At 53.4% G+C, this 21,275-nt stretch overlaps 1 protein-coding gene across 14 annotated transcripts in view; it reads left to right on the top strand.

Annotated features, from left to right (window-relative positions):
- The window catches only part of STS (steroid sulfatase), a 138,301-nt gene that overhangs the window by 43,878 nt on the left and 73,148 nt on the right, over positions 1 to 21,275 (top strand). For 13 of the 14 annotated variants that reach the window (XM_066250191.1, XM_066250196.1, XM_066250186.1 and 10 more), the window contains one exon: positions 20,182 to 20,322. In XM_066250191.1, coding sequence (XP_066106288.1) covers positions 20,182 to 20,322 — 141 coding nt within the window. Of the gene's footprint in view, positions 1 to 16,387; positions 16,466 to 20,181; positions 20,323 to 21,275 lie in introns of those variants that run through there. The other variant, XM_066250197.1, reaches the window with a different exon arrangement.

The raw sequence follows: 21,275 nt of genomic DNA, 5'->3' as shown, positions 1-21,275 counted from the left end.
TGTTTTTTCTTAACCCTTTGAGTAGTGAGAATGTTCATGTATGTCCCTGTGTCTCATGACCGTCCGGAGTACGATCGCACAAAAATGTTTATTTTAAAAATGTGTCAGGCAACATTAAAAAAAAACAAAAGGCAAATGTATGTTCTTCTTGTTTCCATAAATTGGCTACCAAACAAACATGACTTTAAGTTCATAAAACTGTAACTGGAAATCATTTCATTTTTTGGAAAATAAGACTTACTCCAGCAGGTCAGCAAGCATGAAAAATAAACAAAATCCCTCACAACTCAAGGGGTTAATGATGCCAAATAAAATATTAAGCTAAGGTACGTGAGTTTTCTGCCGTCTCCCTCTGCAGAGTTGTGTCTGGGTGACAGCGACCCGAGGTAGCAGTCCCTGACGGCACCATGCGTGAGGTCTTCCCTTGACGGTGACGTCTTCCCTGTGGGAAACCCATGTTAAACCCGTCACGTGCGGGGCGAGTTTTATGGAAAGACAGTTTGCTGTCCAATGTCAACGATAAACTAGGCTCTTCTCTGGAGTCAATCGTGAAATACTCTGTATCGCGGCAAACTCAAATCCCTCATCCTGTTTCTATATAAACTGTCGGAAGACGGTAATAAAATGTCTGTAATTAGATTGATTTTCTAATGGAGGGCCTCGGCCATCTCATTTTAAAGTGATGATCAGTCGATGATGAGTGTAGTCGGAGTAATGCGATTTTAATCAGTACAACTGTGCAACTCTGTACCTCTCTTTTCCTTAAACCGATGCTATTCTGTTGCCATCTCTATACTGCGTTAACCTGTTACTTTGTATCTCTACTTTGATGGAAATCAACACCAGCTTTGGTGACATAATAGAGACGTATCATTTGATGTCACGTGGTCCTCGTGCCCTGTTATCATAAATTAAAACATAGATTTTGTTGTTGTTGTTGTCCCAAATTCCACATTTTTATAACCATCCCTTAGACTCCGGAAGTCCCTACACTTTTACAGATTGTTTCTAGAGCCTGCTGCATTTTGATGAGTGTGTTGAATCATATACTAATAGTTCATACCAGATGAATGGGGTAGCCAACGGGTTTTAATAATCCGTCCAGTTTCTTTATTTTGAGAGTCTAATCATCTCAAAATAAAAAAAAAAATCAACTTTAAAAAATAGAGTTATTGTATATTTACAATGAGCTAGATGTCATCTCCTTAGCTGCTTGCATTCTGTATTTCTTTCTTTCTCAGAATAACAGGTATGATGCTTATTTTAAATGGCAAAGAATGAGCATCAGACCTGTTATTCTGAGAAAGAAAGAAATAAAAAAAGATCATATAGAGTCCAGATCAAATGTACTTTTCAAGGACATTCTTCTTTGTTCAAAAGGGAAAATCGCTTTAATGACTTTCTTAGCTCTCGGAGGCACCGCCGTACGCATCCGCGGGATAAGCCTTACGCACTCAGGAAAATGCCCAGCGTCGCCGGGACCGTTAAAACTAATCTCGAGAGAGCCACCCATCTGACCTTTGAGAGAACTTGATGCGTGTCAGTTTTTGTATAATAGTGGTCTTCGGTACACTTTACATATCATTCCGTGCCGTCTTCATTATTGGTGTGAAGAAATGGTGTCACCTCTAGTCTCTGGGTTTCTTCCTATTTATTTGAAAATATTGAAAATATTGTTTAAGTTGTATTTTGTGTGTGTGTGTGCACGCACGTGTGTGTGTGTGTGTGTGTGTGTGTGTGTGGTCATTCTGCCACACTGGAAAGCATTCACTAGGTATGATGTCTTTAATTCCCCTGAGCAAACTTTGCCTCAGGCGTGCAGGACATTTGGAGATTCTGTGCGGCTACCCCAGACGCTGAAATCTTGAGTCACCGTCCGAAGTGTGCGGTTTGAGAATGGAAGGCCTTCCCACCTTGCCCATGCGGCTGGTACCCTTACGCGCTGTTCCCAAGAGGCTGAGCAGGTGCGATGGGGCCAGGCTGCCCCCCTCCAGGTGCGATGGGGCCAGGCTGCACCCCCCCAGGCGCGATGGGGCCGGGCTGCCCCCCAGGTGCGATGGGACCAGGCTGCACCCCCCCAGGTGCGATGGGGCCAGGCTGCACCCCCCCAGGTGCGATGGGGCCAGGCTGCACCCCCCCAGGTGCGATGGGGCCAGGCTGCACCCCCCTAGGCCCGATGGGGCCAGGCTTCATGCCCTCAGGTGCGATGGGGCCAGGCTGCACCCCCCCAGGTGCGATGGGGCCCGGGCTGCACCCCCCCAGGTGCGATGGGGGCCGGGCTGCACCCCCCCAGGTGCGATGGGGGCCGGGCTGCACGCCCCCAGGTGTGGTGGGGCCGGGCTGCACCCCCCCAGGTGCGATGGGGGCCGGGCTGCACCCCCCCAGGTGCGGTGGGGCCGGGCTGCACCCCCCCAGGTGCGGTGGGGCCGGGCTGCCCCCCCAGGTGCGGTGGGGCCGGGCTGCACCCCCCCAGGTGCGATGGGGCCGGGCTGCACCCCCTCAGGTGCGGTGGGGCCGGGCTGCACCCCCCCAGGTGCGGTGGGGCCGGGCTGCCCCCCCAGGTGCGGTGGGGCCAGGCTGCACCCCCCCAGGTGCGATGGGGCCAGGCTGCACCCCCCAGGTGCGATGAGGCCAGGCTGCACCCCCCCAGGTGCGATGGGGCCGGGCTGCACCCCCCCAGGTGCGATGGGGCCGGGCTGCACCCCAGGTGCGATGGGGCCAGGCTGTACCCCCCCAGGTGCGATGGGGCCAGGCTGCACCCCCCCAGGTGCGATGGGGCCGGGCTGCACCCCCCAGGTGCAATGGGGCCAGGCTGCACCCCAGGTGTGATGGGGCCAGGCTGCACCCCCCCAGGTGCGATGGGGCCAGGCTGCACCCCCCCAGGTGCGATGGGGCCGGGCTGCACCCCCCCAGGTGCGATGGGGCCAGGCTGCACCCCAGGTGTGATGGGGCCAGGCTGCACCCCCCCAGGCCCGATGAAGCAGCCGCCCCCCTTTCTCCTGCTCGCCTTCGGACATCTGTTGGGTCACACACGTGGGCCACAGGAAGGAGACGGACAGGGCAGAGTCAGGGGGAGTTTTCTTCGTTTAGTGGCCGGAACGAATCCCCATGTTTCCACGAATTCACACGAAGAACTCGTCCCAGGTGATGTTGCAGCTGGCACTCACCAAAACCTTCATATCTCTTGGGTTCACTTTTCAACCACTTTGTCCCCCATTTCCCTCCTCAGCCCCGAGTCCCACGGTGAGCCCCACCCCGTGCTCCGTGTTGGAAACTGTCATTCCACACGTGCGTGACTTTGCCACTCCCACTGGAACGAAGCCAGATACAGAATCACCTGCTGGCCGCACACGCACATGCACATGCGTACCCTCACATGTAGTAGCTTCTTTTTCTGCGCCCTCCTCATTCCCATATTGAGAGCATTCTCAAAGGGACACGTTTGTGGGTCAGTGATCGGAGTCAACAAGAAAGACAGTCCTGTAAGAACATGGTCCGCGTGGAGACCCAACCCAGTTTTTTTTTTTTAATTTATATTTTTTCGAAGCTGGAAATGGGGAGGCAGTCAGACAGACTCCCGCATGCACCTGACCGGGATCCACCTGGCACGCCCACCAGGGGGTGATGCTCTGCCCATCTGGGGCGTTGCTCTGTTGTAACCAGAGCCATTCTAGTGCCTGAGGCAGAGGCCATGAAGCCATCCTCAGCGTCCGGGCCAACTTTGCTCCAATGGAGCCTCGGCTGCGGGAGGGGAAGAGAGAGACAGAGAGGAAGGAGAGGGGGAGGGGTGGAGAAGCAGATGGGCGCTTCTCCTGTGTGCCCTGGCCGGAAATCGAACCCAGGACTCCTGCACGGCAGGCTGACGCTCTACCACTGAGCCAACCGGCCAGGGCCCCAACCCAGTTTTGTGGCCTTAGTCTCTGTCTTTCTCTCTCCGACACACAGACAGACACCGATTTTGGTGAGGAGACAGTTAGGGTTAGAGGCATTGTCATGACGACCACAGAGGTGACACCAGGCTGTTGACCTGTTGGGAATAACGTCACTTGACATTCTGTCTTCTTTCTGGATGCACCGTGGGAAGGGTTGGCTTGATCCCCTCCACACTTCTCTTGTCAGTAGTGACCAACCCGTGAGCCGTGGCCACTTCATGGTTTGCGCTGGGGCGGGGAGAGGGGCAGAAACATTCCTCCAGGCCCCGGGTTCTTCCGGCTGGTCTGACAATCAAACAGGCTCGAGGGCGCCTTTCACGGAGACAGAGGGTGCTCAACACGCCCTTCCTGAACAGGGTGCTGATGACGTCGCTGTCACTCACAGCAGCCAGCGTGTCCCTGCGGGACATTTTGGAGGGTCCTGCCAGCTTCCAGCATGGGGACACCTGTGACTTTGACGAGTCATATGGGGGAGGGAGAGTCTCTGCCGTCAGCCACGTGTTGCAGAACAGAGACGGCGAGAGCGTTTGAATTCACTGTCGCTGTTTGCGGAGATTCAGGGCACGGATGCGATGGAGCCTTGTCCGTGGTGTGACTTCAGCCCAGCGTCGTCTCCTGTTTGTTCCTGCGGAGTCCACCGGGAGCAGCTGTACCAGGGAGACCTCAAGAGGGAGGGACACTTGGGACGACCTCCCCTTTATGACCGGCGGCCACAGAGCCGCGGGCAGGGCCCCAGAGCAGAGCCACTCTGCACGGAGACATTCTCGTGAGAGCTGATGGGACAGGCCCTCATTCCAGGGACAGGTTCCCCTTGAGAATGTGCTTGTGGAAACCCCGCTGGAGGTGCAGAAAGCTGGAGCAGAGGGACAGGGGATGACGTGGCTGTCACCTCGACCGTCCGGCTTGCATCCCCCACCGCGGCGGAGGCTCTTGGCCTTGACAATGGTGCTTCTCACCACGGAACATCCCGGGCTGCCAGGCTCACGGCACCTCCCTGCTTCTGGGGGCCGTTCTCCCCACATGCATTGTTCTGACCTTCTTAAAATCTGTGGCCATGGCCCTGGCCGGTTGGCTCAGTGGTAGAGTGTCGCCTTGGAATTCAAGGAGTCCCGGGTTCGATTCCCGGCCAGGGCACACAGGAGAGGCGGCCATCTGCTTCTCCACCCCTCCCCCTCTCCTTCCTCTCTGTCTCTCTCTTCCCCTCCCACAGCCGAGGCTCCATTGGAGCAAAAGTTGGCCCGGGTGCTGAGGATGGCTCTGGCCTCTGCCTCAGGCACTAGAATGGCTCTGGTTGGGGCAGAGTGACGCCCCCTGGAGGGCATGCTGGGTGGATCCCGGTCGGGTGCATGCGGGAGTCTGTCTGACTGCCTCCCCGTTTCCAACTTCGGAAAAATACAAAAAAAAAAAAAAAAAAATCTGTGGCCAGTCAGTGATTTCCACAGATTGTAACGATTTCCTGCGAAGCTTCACGAGGGATGGCTTCGAAAGGGTTGTCACCGGGGCTGATTTGTGACATTCAGAACGCTTTTATGGCTGTTTACAAACAGGAAAGGGACCCGTCGTCACCTCAGCTTGCCGAGGCATCAGTTACTGACCATCTGGCCACCGGGTCCGTGCGTCCAGAGATCTGACGCGGTCTGGCAGGCAGGGCGAGGGGTGGCGTCCAGCCTACAGGTCCCGCGGGAAAACGGACAGGGAGCCCTGTGTGGTTGGGCATCCTTCTGACGGGGGGGGGGAGCTCCTGTTCTTCCAGCCCCCGTCAGCCAGTCTAACTTGGAAGAGGAGTTTGCTCGGGCACGAAAGGAGCCTCCTGGCTGGGGAGGGTCACACCGGTCATCTTGCTCAGACTCCCCAGGGCTCCCGGGACTAATGTTCCTGCGCTGTCCCGGCCAGCTGGGCTCCTGCGGCGTCTACCAGGCCATGGGGCGCGGAGAGGACGGTTGGATGGGCTGACCGTCTCGTGGTCTGGCAGCTGCTGTAGGATCGCGTTCCCGGTGCTGGACACGGTCCTGGCTCTGGCCCCCGAGATAACAGCTAAATCTCGTCTCCCGTTTGCAGACAGCCACTCAAGCACATTTGGAAACAGAGCACTCCTTTTGTGATCTGGATGAAATGTCAGCCGTTCCTAAAAAAAAACATCGTGATCACTTATGCAGAATTTATTCTTTTTCTTTTTTTACCCTTAACATCATCTTCTCTCTCTCTCTGTCTGTCTCTCTCTCTCTCTGTTGCTGGTAAGCTGATTAGTGTCTGTGCCTCTTAAAATACCAGTGATCTGAACTGAAAAACATTTCAGCTGTGGGCGGATGTGTGGAGGGTCAACTGGTGACGTTTCCTGAAGCAGCGCTGATTGTCACCTTCATGACTTTCAGGACACGGGGTCGCTCCCCCGCCTAGCACTTTCTCCTCGATTAAATATTCTTCCCAAGATTCGCGATTGGGCCGCAGCTTAATTAATCACGGCGCCCTCATGCCGATGATGACACTTCTTCAGGAAGTGGACTGAGCGTCTCCCCGTTGGATTTTAAGTTGGCTGGTTTTCAACTTTTCTCCCACTTCTCAGGGTCTCTCTGAGATGTCGTTCTCTGGCAAAGCGCGCTCATTTCTGCACGGGCTAGGTAAATATTTCCGTAGTATGTTCGCAGACGTCGTCAGTGTACATGATGGCGCAGGGTAGAGTCGTAAAGCAGGGTCAGAAACAACTTTCTGCCTGACCTGTGGTGGCGCAGTGGATAAAGCGTCGACCTGGAAATGCTGAGGTCGCCGGTTCGAAACCCCTTGGCTTGCCTGGTCAAGGCACATATGGGAGTTGATGCTTCCTGCTCCTCCCGCCCCTCTCTCTCTCCTTTCTAAAATGAATAAAAAAAAAAAAGTGATATACAAACTTTCTGTTAAAAAAAAAAAAAAAGAAACAACTTTCACGTTTTCCACAGGGTTTTACAAATCAGCCCTCTTCGCGAGCGTCTCTTAGCCAGCCAGGACTCACGGACACTGTCAGGAGACACTTTCAGAATTGGGGCTACAGTTACCGTGCATTCTGCCGCTGATGTGACCAGCAGGGAGGGGCCTGGGAGCTTTCCTCAATGGCTGCCCCCAGCGAAGTCAGCGTGGTCCCAGCGACCACCGCTTACGTTCCAACGTGCACGCCAATCATCTGTAGAAATATCGATGCTGCCGTTTCATGGCAGATACTTCTTGGGTTAACAAGTCTATAACATCTTCCTTCCCCCCCCCCCATTTATATTTTTGGGCAATCACAGTTGACATTCAATATTGTATTGAGTGTCGGGTTAGAAGACATTTATTTATATAACTTGCAAAGTGATCCCCCACGTGGCAAAAAAATATCTCCCTTTCTTTACTTAAACATCATATGCTTGTTGATACAATCGTGTCGTCACCGGGCATGGTGCTCTGGTCCGGAAATGTGTGTCTAAGGATAGTTTCCCCAGAAAAGCAGCATTCTTGTGTGTGTGTGTGTGTGTGTGTGTGTGACACAGAGACAGAGATTCAGAGAGAGAGACAGATATGGACAGACAAACAGGAAGGGAGAGAGGTGAGAAACATCAATTCTTCGTTGCGGTTCCTTGTTCATTATTGATTGATTTCTCATAGGTGCCTTGACGGGGGGGCTACAGCAGACCGAGTGACCCCTTGCTCGAGCCGACGACCGTGGGCTCAAGCTGGTGAGCTTTGCTCAAACCAGATGAGCCCGCGCTCAAGCTGGCGACCTCGGGGACTCGAACCTGGGTCCTCTGCCTCCCAGTCCGACGCTCTATCCACTGCGGCACCGTCTGGTGAGGCTACAAGCAGCATTCTTGTGACTGTATTTGGCTTCCCGTTGACACCGGCCTGGGCCTTATTATAAAAGGTAGGGAACTGCCATCATCAGCCAATTAATGAAGAAAAATCATACTCTCTCGACATGGATAATCGTGTTGCGGTATGAACTTGGACCTTCTGGGTTGAGTGGTGTTGTAATTGTCGGCCGGTGTGTAGAAATAAGCTTGAAGCTCATGCGAACGGAGGGCATGAATGTCCCTGCCGGGGGGCAGGTCAGCGTTGTAGGGCCCCTTCCCCAGTGAAGATACCCTCAGGAGGGCTGAGCTCGAGAGCCTGGCCACACGGGCGGAGGTGCCTTCTATTGCCGTTGGGGTGTCCTGAGTCTTTTTCAAGCCAACAGTTAAGCCAGATATTGTCAGTAAGAGTCTTGTATTAATTACCTAGGCCAGTGGTTCTCAAAGTGTGCGCCCTAGAAGATTTCCAGGTGCGCCCTATGGTATTCCAGAGAAATAGGTGCCTGTTGGGGACCAAAAAACCAACAGGGTTTTTGGAGTTTAGATTTTTGGGGGACAGAGGTGTGGGGAATTGTCTGTAAGCTGACAGTCAGCCCAACCCCCCACCTCACTTGCCTGATTAGGTTGCAAAAGGCTGTTAAGCTGTGGTGCTGAATTATTTACACCACCCCCCATATTCCCTGGAAAGACTGGAGGCAAGTTTCTTCTATCCTTTGTTTGGTGTCAAGTTAAGATGATATGTATGGTGGGGGCTTTCTGCACTCAACACAATTAAGGATAAAAAGAGAGGAATTCTTCAATGTATTGACAAGGAAATGAGAATTTGCCTTTCAAATAGATGCCCAAACATTAAAGAAATCGCTAGGACACATCAGGCTCATGTTTCTCATAAACACAAGAATGAAAAAACTTAACATTCATGCCAGGACCTGCCGAATTTACTAAATCTTACTAAGAATGTATCTATATATATGAAAAGATAACTTTTTTGTCACTTTTTAATTTTTTAACCACTCTTTTTTTTATGAATTCTAAAAAGCTTAAGTCAAAAAAAATGTAACATAAAACATTTTTTTTATGTCAGAATAAATTTAATATTCTCTTATTTATTTTGTTTAAATACCATAAAAGCACACTTGGACTTTATATATTTTTTTCTTTAATATTTCACTTAATGATTTTAACGTACTTCTCAGACATTTGTATATAGCGCGCCTGCAGTTATTTGTAGGATTTTAACTGCGCCCCGACTTCAAAGGATTTGAGAAGCACTGGCCTGGGTGTTCCCAGCGTCCCTCGTCTCAGAACAGAGCGCCCCACCCTAGAGTGGACTGGCACACAGCCTTTCCCTGCATGCCCCGCTGCCCGTCAGCCTGGGAGTCTCTTCTCTAGATTTTTATTCCAGCCGTCCGATCTACTTAGGCATGGATATCACAACTGCTTGTCGTCCGGTGGCTCCTTTGAATGGCTTCTGGTTAATTCCACTGATTGATTGTCAGTCTTGAGATGTTGTTTATCTAGAGCTGGAGTAGTCAACCTTTTTATACCTACCGCCCACTTTTGTATCTCTGTTAGTACAATAGTAACATTTTCTAACCACCCACCGGCTCCACAGTCATGGTGATTTATAAAGTAGGGCCGGGGTAGTCAATCTTTTTATACCTACCGCCCACTTTTGTATCTCTGTGAGTAGTAACATTTTCTAACCCCACTTTTGTATCTCTGTGAGTAGTAACATTTTCTAGCCGCCCGCCAGCTCCACAGTCATGGTGATTTATAAAGTAGGGAAGTCACTTTACTTCATAAAATTTATAAAGCAGAGTGACAGCAAGTTAAAGCATGTAATCATAATTACTTACCAAGTTTTTATGTTGTATTTTCGCTAAGTTTGGAAGAATCAATCTTTATAAAAACAACTTACTCTAGTTCAATCTATCTTTTTATTTATACTTTGGTTGCTCTGCTACTGCCCACCATGAACGCTGGAACGCCCACCAGTGGATGGTAGGGACTGTGTTGAGCACCACTGACCTAGAAGGTCCTGACAGGAAAGAGGATGAGCGTGTCATGTACTATTATTACGGGTGTTTTAGAGACTGTCTCAGTATGTTCATCTTTCCTCATTTTATGTTACATGTGGATACACACACACACACATATAAAGATATGTCTGTATATATACGTACATACATATATATAGTAATGATGGACATTGAACATGAAAAGAATACTGGACATTGAATTCAGTGATCTTGGCCCTTAGGAAATGTTGGACCCATGTGTCCATCTGGCTACGTGTGTGAGCTGCTCTGTCTGCACAGATGTTGCCTGTTACAGATTTTTTGTTTTGTTTTGGGTTGTTTTTTTTTTTTAAAGACTTTATTCAATTTTCAGAGAGGAGAGAGAGGGAAAGGGAGAGAAAGAGAGAAAGGGGAGGAGCAGGAAGCATCAACTCCCATATGTGCCTTGACCAGGCAAGCCTGGGGTTTTGAACCGGCGACCTCAGTGTTCCAAATCTATGCTTTATCCACTGCTCCTCCACAGGTCAGGCCTGTTGCAGATTTTGATGGCATTATTCGCTCCTCCGCTCTGGCTTCAGAGGCTGGGAGAGGGGACCCATCCTGCCTCTGTGGCGGAGTGTGGGGTCTGAGCACCGCTGAGGCCCAGTGTGTTTCGCTGTATCTTACGGCCGGGCTGCTGGCTGCTTGGGTCTTTGAGGAGTTGTCTGTTCTCTCCCACCCTGGGTTTGGTCACCTCACGCCGCCAACCTGGCTGGGGGACAGGGACAGGGGTGGCTGCCCAGAGTGAGATCTCAGAGTGCTGTGGTGGGTGGGGTCCCTGAGGAGGGCAGCTGTCCCTCTCCTGTCGGCCCCCCCATGGCACTCTGCCCTGCAGGGGGTCAGTGAAGACCTGCAGGAAGGAGCAGAAGGCCTGAGGGGTCCCTGTGCTATGAGTGCCTCACACACGCCACCATGGAACACCCCGTTCCTTCTGAGCTGGTCCCCGCCCATGACTGCCCCAGTCCCCAACCATGAAAGCAACCTGTCAGGGTCCCTCCTTGTAGGAAGGTTGTCACTCCCTGCATCCCAGTCCCAATAGATTCCCCAGCCCTCAACCATGAGCAACCTGTCAGGGTCCCTCCTTGTAGGAAGGTTGTCACTCCCTGCATTCTAGTCCCAATAGATTCCCCAGCCCCCAACCATGAGCAACCTGTCAGGGTCCCTCCTTGTAGAAAGGTTGTCACTCCCTGCATTCTAGTCCCAATAGATTCCCCAGCCCCCCAATCATGAGCAACCCGTCAGGGTCCCTCCTTGTAGGAAGGTTGTCACTCCCTGCAATCTAGTCCCAATAGATTCCCCAGCCCCCCAATCATGAGCAACCTGTCAGGGTCCTTCCTTGTAGGAAGGTTGTCACTCCCTGCATTCTAGTCCCAATAGATTCCCCAGTCCCCCAACCATGAGCAACCTGTCAGGGTCCCTCCTTATAGGAAGGTTGTCACTCCCTGCATCCCAGTCCCAATAGATTCCCCAGTCCCCAACCATGAAAGCAACCTGTCAGGGTCCCTCCTTGTAGGAAGGTTGTCACTCCCTGCATCCCAGTCCCAATAGATTCCCCAGCCCTCAACCATGAGCAACCTGTCAGGGTCCCTCCTTGTAGGAAGGTTGTCACTCCCTGCATTCTAGTCCCAATAGATTCCCCAGCCCCCAACCATGAGCAACCTGTCAGGGTCCCTCCTTGTAGAAAGGTTGTCACTCCCTGCATTCTAGTCCCAATAGATTCCCCAGCCCCCCAATCATGAGCAACCCGTCAGGGTCCCTCCTTGTAGGAAGGTTGTCACTCCCTGCAATCTAGTCCCAATAGATTCCCCAGCCCCCCAATCATGAGCAACCTGTCAGGGTCCCTCCTTGTAGGAAGGTTGTCACTCCCTGCAATCTAGTAGGTTTGACTCACCTTGCACTTTCTCATGGGCTTAACCGAGCCATGATTTTCATCAACAGCCTGTTATGCTGGACACAAGGCAAAATAGTGGTCCAGCCCCTGCAGAAAAGAGCCCCAATCAGTTAGACATAGACTGCCCACGTGGCTCCGTCATCCCACAGCGGGGGCTGTGCCCCCAGAGAGCTCTGGAGGCGTTGGAAGAAACGCCTGCACGGGAATGTGAAATGTTCACACCAGCACTGGTCAGAACGCCCCTGAGGTGTCAGCACCACAGGGGTCCATCAGTGGGTGAGCAGTTAAACAAACCCGGCCCAGCTGTATGATGGAATAGTACTCACCCATGAAAAGGAACATACAAATACACGCTCCCGTGTGGACAAACCTTGAAAAGATGGTGCTCGGTGAGAGAAGCCAGTCGCAGAACACAGAGCGTGTGACTCCGTTTATATCAAATACCCGGAACGGGCCAGTCCACGGACACAAAGTGAACTTCTGGTTGCCAGGGGCTGTTGTCAGGGGAAATGGGAAAAGACTGTTTAGCACAGGAGTCGGGAACCTATGGCTCGCGAGCCAGATGTGGCTCTTTGGATGGCTGCCTCTGGCTCGCAGACAAATCTTTAAAAAGAAAAATAATAAGTTAAAAATAGAAAACATTCTCATGTATTACAATCCATTCATTTCCTACCGCTCATGTTCACGGTTGCGGATGGCTGGAGCCAATCACAGCTGTCCTCCAAGACAACACCAGATTTTTATTGGATAATGCGTCACGTACACGGGTCGTTGTATGGCTCTCACGGAATGACATTTTAAAATGTGTGGCGTTCATGGTTCTCTCAGCCGAAGAGATTCCCGACCCCTGTTCTAAGGAGATGGCTGAACAAGTTGTCACCCTCACCTGAGATGGTCCCCAGTTCCTGGTGTGGCCGGGACAGTATGTCACGTCAGGTCACGTTCGGTCCTGTCTGCAGTGCAGGTGGCCGCCCAGCATTTCTCTGTCCCAGGGTGAATACTCAGGCTTGCTCCTGTGCTGCACGCCGGTGGATGCACCCAGAGACCCACCCTGCAGGTCGGCGAGGAGTGCTTCTCCGACCCCAAGCATGACGAAGTGACCCGGCCTCTCCAGACTGCGGCTCTTACACTTTCCACGGACTATTTTGCTTTGTGGCGACGCTTGCCGAGCCTGCCCCGCTCCCAGAGAAGTAGAACGTGGTGTGGGAGACTGGGAGAAAAGCCGTGGACTGTGGGGGCGTGAACCTGGCTGGGTTTCCGGGGCGACAGCAGCCCCTCTGCACAGTGCAGACACAGAGAGAGACCTGGCAGACAGGGCGACCCGGTCAGCGGGCGGTGACGGCTAATTCGCAGCAGCCCCGGGACGGGGAGCAACGCGGCCGGGCTCCTGGCATTCTGCGCCTGCTGCCCGTCTCCTGTCCTGTCCTGTCCCCTGGACCAGGGACAAGGGCGTGGCATGCGTGGGAGCCCGTCTTGCATCTTGCAAACTGTAGCGTTTCCACAGCCATTCGTTCCGAAGACGTCAGATGGTACAGCCCAGAGGTTGGGTGGGGCCGGCTTTCTAGAAAATTCCTTTTCCTTATTAAGGCTCTGGAACTGGTTCAGGGAGATTAGGGGTCACCGACGGAGTGTGTAGAGAAATACAGTGACCAGACTCCCCCTGAGAGTCCCCTACAAACTGAGTTCGCTCAACAAACAGAACATGAATATTCATCTTAGGGAAAAAAAATCACAAGCAGTTTAATCAGGCATTTAAATTTATAGAAACACCTGTTTAAATACATATTCACATGGGTTCCTTTTTTTGTTTGTTTTATTTCTACCTGAATGCCAGACTGTTTATCTGAGTGTAAATCAGGACATCTATTGTTAACACATAGTTAAACCAGATTTCAGCTTATTATCCGTAGCTAGGATGGAGCCAAAAAAACGTATGTTTTCCTAAGCAAAATGGGGCGTGTAATGTCGGGTTCTGTCCTATTTTCAATAAGCTTTTTACCCCACCAACCAGATAGAACCATCACGTGATCACCGCCACGGTCAAACGCCCGCTAGGTCACCGCGGTGTGAATTCTTCTCTCCGTGAACACATTTCATGTAATTCCATCTCTGGTTCCGAATGGGTCCTTTCTCTTTTCTTTCTCATCATCAATTTTGTTTGAGAAATCGCGTTTTTATCTAAATAATTTTTTTTTTTTTTTGTCCTGCTCTTCGGCCAAATTAAGTTTGTTCGGAAAGACCATTTCGTTTTCCAAGGGGAGTGGGGAGGACTCGGCTGTTTTTCAGAAGTTCATGTGCCGTGTGCTTGTACAATATCTTACAGCCTGTTGTTTTCACGGCGAAGTGCTCTGGTAAAGTCACTGTGTTTCATTCACCGAGAACATCTCTATTAATCCCTTGTTCTAATTCGTGCTTGTGGGGGAATGTTTGGGGTCCGGTGACGTTAGAGAGATGGTAATCGTTGATATGCAGCGGGATTCTAAGCGGCTGTTAACAAACTTTAAATAGTCAAACATTCTTAATTGGGCTACATGGTATTTCTGACCCTCGGTCTAATAACACCTACCCCAGGCACAATTTGAGACGTAATTAATGGGACGCCAGTGGCTGTGTGCTCACCTAAATCATGCGGCGGCTCAGAAATTAATACGGATATAAATCATTATTAATGGGCTTCCTTTCCGCAGAAAAGTTCTGCACCAGGAGGGACTATCTCTCTCTCTCCGCTGGGCACAGAGGATTCGGGTCTGTTTCTCCCAAGGAGCACACCTGTGCACAAGAGGTCCCGCCGGGGGGGGGGGGGGGGGGGGAGGGCGTGTCAGCAGGGAGGGGACTCAGCCCCGGAAGCCCCAGGTGTGTGTGACTCTGTGGCTTCCTCTTGTGGCTCCTGGCCTCAGTACCGGCTCGGAGAGCCATGCCGACGTCCCCCCGGGGATGGTCTGGCTCTCTGACTCCTCGTAGCCGCTCTGTGACCAGGTTTTGTGGGTTGCGTTTCAAACGGGTCCCGTGCTCCTCTCCCACCCGCCCCCTCCGCCCGCCCAGCCTGGTGTGGGCCCCAGCATCGCCGCGGGGTTACAGGGTTACAGCCGCCCCGCGTGCATGCCCGCCCCAGCCTCTGCCCGGCCTGTCCTCCGAGGACCAGTGGAGTGACTGTATGCAGAGGCTAATCAGACATGCCCGTCACCCCGTGAATAAAGCGTCACCGTCTCTCCCTCGGTCCTGGATGAGGAGAGGTGTGCTGGGCGGGCTGACAGCGCCCTCCCCGTCTGAGCCCAGCTGTCTGCTGCATCTCACGGCGGGAGTTCTGCACAGAAAAGCAAAGGAGCCAACGAAAAACGGCCAGGTTGCCCACGACAGCCACGGTGCGGAGACCCTGCATTCCTGTGCTGACCGATCAGTGGGTCAAGAAGACGTGGAGTGGACGCAGGGAGTACCCCTCAGCCTTCGGGAAGAAGGACACCCCGCCCTGGCCGGTTGGCTCAGTGGCAGAGCGTCGGCCTGGCGTGCAGAGGTCCCGGGTTCGATTACCGGCCAGGGCACACAGGAGAAGCGCCCATCTGCTTCTCCACCCCTCCCCCTCTCCTTCCTCTCTGTCTCTCTCTTCCCCTCCCACAGCCGAGGCTCCACTGCAGCAAAGATGGCCCGGGCGCTGGGGATGGCTCCTTGGCCTCTGCCCCAGGCGCTAGAGTGGCTCTGGTTGCAACAGAGCGACCCCCGAAGGGGCAGAGCATTGTCCCCTGGTGGGCAGAGCGTCGCCCCCCTGGTGGGCGTGCCGGGTGGATCCCGTTGGGCGCATGCGGGAGTCTGTCCGACTGTCTCTCCCCGTTTCCAGCTTTAGAAAAATACAAAAAAAAAAAAAAAAAGGACACCCGGCCGGGCCACGCCAGGTGGATGAACCCGGGGAGGATGATCAGGAGGAAGACACTCGAGACAGGAAAGAGCAGATGCTGTGTGATCTTGCTGCAGCGCACGTGGGGAGCAAGCGTCTCTGCAGGACCCCGATGCTGCCGCGGGAACGCTCCCTCCCGGCAGCTCTGCTCATGGCGCCGTGGCGGAGACGGGGTCTCTGCGAGCACCGGTGGGCGTGCCCCACAGCCGGCTGACGCTCGGAGCCCGAGACCGCGCCGCCGTGGCCTCCGCTGGGGACCGGACCCCGGGCTGTGAATTCTGTCCTCCCTCCTCTGCGCCCACGAGAGCATCGGGAGAGGGGGGAGGAAGGTGGGTGGGAAGGGAGGGAGACAGGCGTTGCTCCACGTGGCCGATGCATGCGAGAAATGACACTCTGGTCTGCGTTCACGAGGCCAGCGCAGAGAGGACCGCCTAGAAAACTCCTGGTGGAGAGGCCAGGTGGGAATGGCGGACCCTGGGGACCGGTGACAGATGGGCGGCTGGGGAGAAGACCGGAGAAGGAACAGTTGGAGACTCTTCTCTCAAAGAGCCTTTGCGAGGACCTCGGCCACGTGCCCGGGTGCTTGAGGGCTTCCGTCCCTGGCAGGCGGGGTGGGGCGTGTCCCCGCTGACGGCTGTCCTCTGCTAGCGTGCAAGGGGGCCTGCTGGCTGCACAGGAGAAAGGTGTGGCTGCTCAGGGGGATGGCACTGCCCCACGCCTTCCTTCCACGCAGGCCAGGCTGCCCCCAGGCGGGCGCGGAGGATGTGAACAGGAATTGCGCTGCATACAGGAGAAGAGGACTTGGTGGACGGTGTGTCACAGATGACCAGGAGGGTGACAGGCGGGGACGACCTCGGTCCTTTTCACTGGGGCTGATCTGGCCTCCCAAGCGACAGGTGACAAGTTCTGAGGACACGTTTGGCTTCACAACTCGGGGTTGGAGGGGGAGCCACTGTTGCCAAGGGGTCCGGGGTGCAGGCGGTCATTCTCCACGAGGAGCACAGCCTCCCAGGAGAAAACGTCGTTCCGTCCTGATCCTGCGTCCTGCCGACATGTGACACCTGGAGACTAACTCCAGGACTGAGCCGAACATAACATGCCCTGATCTATCTATCTATCTATCTATCTATCTATCTATCTATCTATCTATCTATCATCTTTCTTTTTCTTTCTTTCTTCTTTCTTTCTTCTTTCTCTTTCTTTCTTTCTTTCTTCCTTTCCTTTCCTTTCTTTCTTTCTTCTTTCTTTCTTCTTTCTCTCTTTCTTTCTTTCTTCTTTCTCTTTCTTTCCTTTCTTTCTCCTTCCTTCCTTTCTTTCTTTCTTTCTTTCTCTTTCTTTCTTTCTTTCTTTCTTTCCTTTCTTTCTTCTTTCTTTCTTTCTTTCTTTCTCTTTCTTTCTTTCTTTTCCTTTCTTTCTTTCCCTTTCTTTCTTTCTTTCTTCTTTCTCTTTCTTTCCTTTCTTTCTCTCTCTCTCTCCTTCCTTCCTTCCTTCCTTTCTTTTCTTTCTTCTTTCTTTCTTTCTTTCTTCTTTCTCTTTCTTTCCTTTCTTTCTCTCTCTCTCCTTCCTTCCTTCCTTCCTTTCTTTTCTTTCTTCTTTCTTTCTTTCCTTTCTTTCCTTCTTTCTTTCTTTCCTTTCTTTCTTTCCTTCTTTCCTTTCTTTTCTTTCTTTTCTTTCTCTCTCTCTTTCTTTCTTTCTTTCCTTCTTTCTTTTCTTTCTTTCATTTTTTACTTTTTTACAGAGAAAGAGTCAGAGAGAGGGACAGACAGACAGGAATGGAGATAGATGAGAAGCATCAATCATCAGATTTTCGTTGCGACACCTTAGTTCATTGATTGCTTTCTCATATGTGCCTTGACCGTGGGGGCTACAGCAGACCAAGTGACCCCTTGCTCGAGCCAGCGACCTTGGGTCTAAGCTGGTGAGCTTTTTTTGCTCAAGCTAGATGAGCCCGCACTCAAGTTGGCGACCTTGGGGTCTCGAACCTGGGTCCTTCCACATCCCAGTTCGTCGCTCTATCCACTGCACCACCGCCTGGTCAGGCTATTTCTTTCTTTCTTTTTTTTTTAATTATTAGATATATTCCGATGACATCTGTTAATAAGATGGCACAGGCTTGAAGAGCACAGTGCCACAACACATCCCCTGCATGCTGCATTGCGTGTTTCCCACCTCAAGTCACCTCTCCCTCCATCACCATCCGTCCCCCTGTACCCCCTCTGCCTCCCCCACTCCCTTCCCCTCCTGCAGCCCCCACACTGTGGTCTGTAATTTATGTTTCCTGTGCTCTATCTCCATTATTTTCTCACGTGGGAAGAAGCAGCAGGGAGGAAGGGCAGTCAGGGTTCGTCCTGCTCCTCACTGAGCGCCCAGAAAACTGTCGTTTACTGAGAACAGTTCTCACGCACTTAGTTCTGCACTCAGTGACGCGTGACAATAATAAGCGGCTGTAGACAGACACCCAGGGCCTTGGCCGGGGTGAGTGTGACGGCGGCGTTCTCACGGGAGCAGCAGGTTATCACGCACACCCGTTTATAGATCGCCGGTATTGGTTATGGATTAGCACGCCCCGGAATCCGCTCGGGGTCTGCTGCCGTGCCAGCCCCAAGCGTTCCGTGGCCATCGCTAATGGGGGACCGTCCAATCCTGCAGCGCAGGGGTCCCCAACCTTTTTTGGGGCACGGGCCGGTTTAATGTCAGAAAATATTTTCACGGACCGGCCGGCCTTTAGGGTGGGACGGATAAATGTATCACGTGACCTGAGACAAGCGTCAAGAGTGAGTCTTACACGGATGTAACAGAGGGAATCTGGTCATTTTTTAAAAATAAAACATCATTCAGAGTTACATATAAATAAAATGGAAATAATGTAAGTTATGTATTCTTTCTCTGCGGTCCGGTACCAAATGGCCCACGGACCTGTACCGGTCCGTGGCCCGGGGGTTGGGGACCACTGATCTAGTGTGTCTCGCCTTATTTAGAGAGGGACGCTCGCGTGTGAGTTTCTCTGTCACCTGTAAAACCTTCCAGCCCTTTAGAAAATGGTTCTCGGCCCCTTTTAATCGCCCCTGGGGTTGAGTCAGCGTGGAGGGGAGATTTTTAATTTAGCAGAGTCAGCGCCGATCGTTGATGACGTGGGGGTTTTGCTTTGACGCTGTTCCACCAGGCACCGCCCTCACGGTGCCCACGGCCCAGTGAGAAGATGGGTCGCCTTCCGATATTCCGTCCAGAGAACCGGTCAGGAGTTACGCGCCCCTGGGCTCGGGCAGCACAGAGGGAGCGTTTAATGCAGAGAGCGTGTTTAGATGTTTAGAGAGCGGCGTGGTGCCTCGTGCACGGCCCCACGGAACCTGTGGGACCCGCCTGTCCAGCCCCCTCTTGTCCCCGAGAGTCCCTGGCACCGTAGGTCCTGCTGAGGTCTTTTCCTGGGCACTGCCATCCCGGGTTCTTCCAGGGATGTTCCCACGGGACTCGGGTGGGTGGGTCCATCGGTCTGGCCCCTGGGTCACTCTTCCCATCCCTGTGCGACCAGGGTGACGTGAGCTGAGGGCGCCTCTGCTCCCAGCTGCTCTAATGTTCTCCTGGCAGTTTCTGCAGGCACCAGAGAGGTGGGTACAGGTGTGCGCCCAACCAAGCCCCTCCCTCCCCAAAGCCCCCAGCCCATTCTTCTCGACAGGAAGGGAAGGCTGTCAGGTGATCCTGTGTTGTGGCCACAGCCGCATGAGGCAGATGGAGTCCCCCGCCCGGGGTCCTTGGCCCCCACCTCTCCACGGGCACCCACAGCTGCCCCAGGCTGCGGACCCCCTGCTCCTTCCGTGTTGAACGGTTGGCCGCCATTTCTGTGGTTCCCTTTAAAAAGCTAATTTGAGCCTGACCAGGCACAGTGGATAGAGCGTCGGACTGGGATGCAAAGGACCCAGGTTCAAGACCCCGAGGTTGCCAGCTTGAGCGCGGGCTCATCGGGTTTGAGCAAAAAGCTCACCAGCTTAGACCAAGGTTGCTGGCTTGAGCAAGGGGTTACTCGCTCTGCTGTAGCCCCACAGTCAAGGCACATATGAGAAAGCAATCAATGAACAACTAAGGTGTCGCAACGAAAAACTGATGATTGATGCTTCTCATCTCTCTCCCTTCCTGTCTGTCTGTCCCTGTCTATCCCTCTCTCTGTCCCTGTAAAAAAAATAAAAATAAATAAATAATAATAAAAAGCTAATTTGAGAACGGAGACGAGAGTCCAGCTGTGACCTTCATGCGATGCCTGCGTTCTCAAGGCTCAAACAGAGAACTTTCAGCGGCTCATGGAGCCCACATGTCGTAAAGACACGGTGGGGAGGGGGCGGCCGTGTGTTTATTTTTCTAAACAGAACCTACATTTGGGTGAAGGCTGTAAACAGGAAGTCCTCACTGTCCCAGAAAAGGGAAGCTTTGTTTTGGAAACAAAACACAGAAGAAAGAGCGGGGGGCCGTTTTCCGCCAAGCGCCGCCCCGGCCGGCACGTGTCCACCGATGGGGTGCCCGGTCTGAAGGGTGTGTGCGGAGGGAGGGCGGTCCTGGAGGGGGCGGGGGACGGTCCGGCACAGGCACCCCTGACCTCTCCCTTTCCCCCCTCCCCCCGCAGGAAGATGAAGTACCTCTTCCTGCTCGTCTTCCTGCTGCGGGAGGCCCAGAGCCACGCCGCCTCGAAACCCAACTTCGTCCTGATCATGGCCGACGACCTCGGCATCGGAGACCCCGGTTGCTATGGAAACAAGACGCTCAGGTAGGGCGTGGCGGCTGCTGGCTGCCGTGTGAACGTTCAACGCTGTCCGGACTCTGCGCCGTGTAGACGTGTGACGTCACTCTGTAGATGTGTGACGTCACGTAGACACACACCCGGAGGGTGGGCGGGCTGGGCTAGGACACATCTCACTATTGAATCCACTCAGAGAGACCCCAAGCGCACCGTGTAGACGTGTGATGTCACGTAGACATGCCCCGAAGGGCGGGCGGGCTGGGCTAGACCACGTCTCCCCTGTTGAATCCACTCAGAGAGACCCCAAGCGCGGCGTGTAGACGTGTGACGTCACGTAGACACACGCCGGAGGGCGGGCGGGCTGGGCTAGGACACGTCTCACTGTTGAATCCACTCGGAGAGACCCCAAGCGCACCGTGTAGACGTGTGACGTCACTCTGTAGAAGTGTGACGTCATGTAGACACACGCCGGAGGCGGGCGAGCTGGGCTAGGACACGTCTCCTCCGTTGAATCCACTCAGAGAGACCCCAAGCGCACCATGTAGACGTGTGACGTCACTCTGTAGAAGTGTGACGTCACGTAGACACACGCCGGAGGGTGGGCGAGCTGGGCTAGGACACGTCTCACTGTTGAATCCACTCGGAGAGACCCCAAGCGCGGCGTGTAGACGTGTGACGTCACGTAGACACACGCCGGAGGCGGGCAGGCTGGGCTCGGACACGTCTCCTCCGTTGAATCCACTCGGAGAGACCCCAAGCGCACCGTGTAGACGTGTGATGTCACGTAGACACGCCCCGAAGGGCGGGCGGGCTGGGCTAGACCACATCTCCCCTGTTGAATCCACTCAGAGAGACCCCAAGCGCGGCGTGTAGACGTGTGACGTCACGTAGACACACGCCGGAGGGCGGGCGGGCTGGGCTAGGACACGTCTCACTGTTGAATCCACTCGGAGAGACCCCAAGCGCACCGTGTAGACGTG

This window comes from Saccopteryx bilineata, chromosome X (genome assembly GCF_036850765.1).
Source record: "Saccopteryx bilineata isolate mSacBil1 chromosome X, mSacBil1_pri_phased_curated, whole genome shotgun sequence".
NCBI classification, from domain to species: Eukaryota; Metazoa; Chordata; class Mammalia; order Chiroptera; family Emballonuridae; genus Saccopteryx; species Saccopteryx bilineata.
Note: the sequence above shows the minus strand (reverse complement) of the source record. Positions and strands in the feature narration are given on the sequence as shown.